The sequence below is a fragment of the Mya arenaria genome, chromosome 14 (genome assembly GCF_026914265.1).
Source record: "Mya arenaria isolate MELC-2E11 chromosome 14, ASM2691426v1".
Classification (NCBI taxonomy): Eukaryota; Metazoa; Mollusca; class Bivalvia; order Myida; family Myidae; genus Mya; species Mya arenaria.
The window spans coordinates 24,616,271-24,620,543 of record NC_069135.1 but is presented as its reverse complement, the minus strand read 5'-3'; the positions used below and the strand labels follow the sequence as shown (position 1 = coordinate 24,620,543).

General features: G+C 33.7%; 1 protein-coding gene across 1 annotated transcript; it reads right to left on the bottom strand.

The window, feature by feature from the left end:
* Nucleotides 1–1,433: 1,433 nt before the first annotated feature.
* On the bottom strand, nucleotides 1,434–4,039 carry LOC128215942 (melatonin receptor type 1A-like). The gene is made up of 2 exons (XM_052922542.1): nucleotides 3,745–4,039; nucleotides 1,434–2,143 (listed from the first exon to the last, which is right to left on the bottom strand). Exons 1-2 carry the CDS (start codon nucleotides 4,037–4,039, stop codon nucleotides 1,434–1,436), a joined length of 1,005 nt encoding a protein of 334 aa, XP_052778502.1.
* Between the last annotated feature and the right edge of the window lie 234 nt (nucleotides 4,040–4,273).

Sequence of the window (4,273 nt, the reverse complement as noted above, 5' to 3'; positions counted from 1 at the left end):
CTTAAGTCAGAGCAATTATTTGTCCCTGTGCAACATTGGTTGGCTTATTGTTTATTTATTTGTTTACAATTTGTACTTCTTTTTCTTAATGTTTTGACACATAGGGATATAAACAATGGCTTAACAAGGAGTTGAGACTTTTACAAAAACTGTCAGGAAACTTAACCTAATGCTAGTCATAGCATGTGTTCTCATGAATGCCATTGAATTTCAGCAAATCCTTCAATGATCTTTGACACGCAATAGCTATTCGTGATGAGCTTCTTTATTGGTCATCATCTATGCTCATACAGTGTGATATATGATTCACATACAGTAATTGTAATGATTGATTGAGTGTATAGCAAATTCCTCAATCATCCAATCCGCACCAAATTAAGTTAGTTATGATCAGACAACGCATATTTTATTTTTATAACTTTTTAAATGCACTAAATAAAAATATATGGCATTAACCAGTATCCATTTGTTTATTATTGGGAACACTAAAACGGAAGTAGAAAGGGGAGTTATGCAAATAACACTAATGTAAATGCAGAGGTAAATGAGTAGCATGTTATCATTAAAAAACACTTATGCTGCGAGTAAATGCGTACCAAGCAAAGTGAATTTAGGACCAGAGTCCTAGCCGAATTAGGCGGTCATCAATCGATTTTTAGTGGATTAATGCGGCAAGGGGATTTGAACCGATATCGTAAGAACTTTTGACAAAATTAAGTGGGCATGGAGTCAGACAGCAATAAAATACGATGATGTACCGATATATCTTGTGGTATCTGTTTATTGTCAGTTCGATGTGTGTGTTAGTAGAGTTTGACATATAGGTCGTAACAGAATGTAAATGAATACCAACTTAGGTAGAATACATCATTAATTTTGTAAAAATATGGTGGTTAACATAGTATTGGTTTAATTATACTTATACCGTTTTATGCTATAATCATTGGCTTATATTTACACTCAAACTTAACACCAACACAATTTATGCACTTATATCATTATACATGGCAAATGAGGTAATATACAAATTACGGCGGCAGTTGTGATACAGTAGATGTTTTGAAATTTACGTAGTGATATCTAATTGAGTATCGGAGAGTCATACGTTATGAAACAAAAAGTCATTGTTTACAATAAGATTCGATCATATGATTATTCAAATCAATTTATCCTACATGATACATACTACATAAAATGTTATTACAAGAACAAACATATTCCTCTTTATACATTGCATCTGTTCTGAATAAGAATTAAACCGTTTTTTGCAAAGTAACAGAAATTTTAACACAACAATTTGACGCAATTTTCATACGTCATATTTGCTCCAAGGTCGGTTTCTGCGTTTTTTGATTCAGATTGAAACAGTTTCAACTGAAACAGATAAACTTGTTTAAATATTTAAAAATCTTTTTTATATTCAAGTTTCACGTTTATCTATTGACGACATTTTTCAACCAAGCAAAGGTTTCATTATAGGCTTCTTCGAACTTCTTGTTTGTAAGATAGTAAATCAACCAGTTCAGTGACGGGTGCAAATGAGCAAACACCGTGCAAAATACGTGCAACTCGTGCGGAAATGTATCTCTGGTGTCGAGTATAAGCACAAGCGCGTATGGCGACCAACAGCTTATAAAGACCGCGTAGATGATTCCTAATGTCTTTGCAAGATGGAGGCTTTTCACATTATGGTTGGATGATGTTGCACGATCACTATTCACACTTGCTTGCAATTTTCTTCGTCGACTGCGGACAAACATATATATGCGGATGTAGGCGGTGATTGTAATTAAAGCCGGGATCCAGACCATAACTACCGAATATACGACAGTATACGGATATGAAGCCATTCTGTCCCAAATACATTCCAGGCTCTTCTGGTCAAATCCATGGTCTCCAACGTCCGCTAGATTCAGGAATACAAGGATTCCTCCAAGGAGATAAAGCGATAGACAAACACACAAAGTGTTCCATCGAGAAAATAAACGAGTGTACAAGTCGTGTGAGCATATGTAAAAGTATCTGTTGATGCTCATCATCATAATCGTGGTTAGCGAAGTTACGCATGAAATGGTACAGATACTTCCGACTGCTTGGCAAAGTCCCGTGTAGCGGTCAAAGAATTGCTCGCCTTCCAGTTTTCCTGAAAGAAATTGTAGGTGATGTGTTTGCCGTATTTTATGACAGCTGTGCGTTATTAGCAAGGTCATTATTTATAATTGAACAAAATCAACAATAGACACAAACCCAACGATAGGAAAAAGAAAGACTTATAAATGTTGCTCGCATTTGATGTACGATGATGACTGTATTCTCGAAATTAATATAATTAGTTTACTACATCACACTTTTAAAGTGGGATTTAGGGTTTGAAAATGGAGGAACTAAGTGGGTTGTAAAACATATAATTTCTCCAATAACGTACTTTATACTTCTCTGAATACGAAAAAATGGCAATTTGTTGACAATCCTTAATGAAGATGAGTATCAAAAGCGGGCAACTTGATTTAAATTGGAGGCTTGCTATCTAATGAATTGGATTGACAAATTCAAACATGGAAATGATAGTTTTTTTCTGGATAATCGTTTTGATTAAAGGATTAGGGCGAAGTTTCTTTTTATTTAAAGAGCACTTAATGTCCTTCAACAACGAAGTTCAAATATATTTGTTTCATCAGAGAATCACAGTAGTTTGTTATTTCCTTTGAGTATCACGTTTTCTGAATTTATCCTTTACATGTTTTTATTGTTTGGTTTCTGTAAAAGGAAAAGCAAATAAAGAAATTTATTTTTTCCATTTATTTCATTAACTGCATCCTTAAATTTCAATGATCTTAAATAGGTAGAAACATCTCATATAACAACAGGCTTATTTCACCCACTCCGTTATTGGCAAAAGTTCAATTCGCTCACATATATGGCAAAATAACGAAAATGTGACACTTTCAACATTCAACTTAGGTCTTTTTTCAACAACCCTACAATTTAAAGTTCACAAATCCATACGGGTTAAACATTCAACTTTGATTTGTAAGGAACTGCGCCAAAGTTTGGAGCTCACAAATCCACCCGGATTCATCTATCAACTTTGTTCTGTTTTAAACAGTGCCTCATTTTGCAGTTCGGTTGCAAGACGGTTTTTCTTGGTAGCTACATTCGGCTTTGATCTTCATTTTAGACCAAAGAATTGATATATATAAAATGCTGTGTTTACATTCACCTCAGATAAAAGGTTTATATTGCTATAATTGCTTACATTATATACAATCTGAATGGCATAAAATTAATACTGAAAAGATGAAATTTTGTTTATTTTTGTACTCAAATAACAATAAATATAGCGATCATGGATACCAATTGGTGCCCTAGTACAAGTAGTTCGTAAAATGTATATAATAATGTGTTATATGTACTACATAGCTCAAATTGATTCTAAGTTGCGTGTATAATGCCTAAAAAATAAAGATTCATAAGATCTTAACTGATAACTTTGGAAGTTGTTTTCGATTGAAAATGGCCAAGTTGTTCCGATTGCCGGAAAGGCAAGTAGAAACACTACTAACGGGTATTATTGTAAGTATGTCGGGAAGCATAAACAAATATTTATATTTAGTGTATCAAAAAAACAACATTTTTTCACAATGCGTAAATACTTAATACGAGTAATTTAAATCGAAATTATTAAAATAATAAATTATTAAAACGTAATTATTGAAAATATTAAAGATGAATAATTATATTTACCTATAAGACTCATGGGGTCAGCAACAACGGTAACATACAGGTCCGAAATAGCCAAATTCACAATGAAAATGGACTCCACATTCCTCAGTTTCTTCTTTGTAGCAATGACAAACAGAATCAACAGGTTACCCAACGTTCCAACAATTGACGCAAAGCCAAGCACAATAATGCATGGAACAGCTAGTTCAGGCATAGTCTGCAGAAATTCGTGTCGTCCATATAAAACTACACCTGATGGTATGTTGTCTACGACGCTATAATTATTGGTAGCAATCGAGTCATTAGTTTTGTTCATCGTTGTTTTTTTTAATTCCAAAATTATAAATATACTACTATTCTCTGAAACTACCACAAATGTTCGAAATTACAAACACAATGCTGATAAATCCAATTGAAGAACAATCTACGACTAAGTTAGCAAGAGGAAACCAATGAAGCACCTATTCCGAGCCATGCCAGGGTCCAATTTCCAATGACAATTGCGTGTTTGTCAAGCACTTTTCTAACCTTAATCTGTTTACGTCCTCTG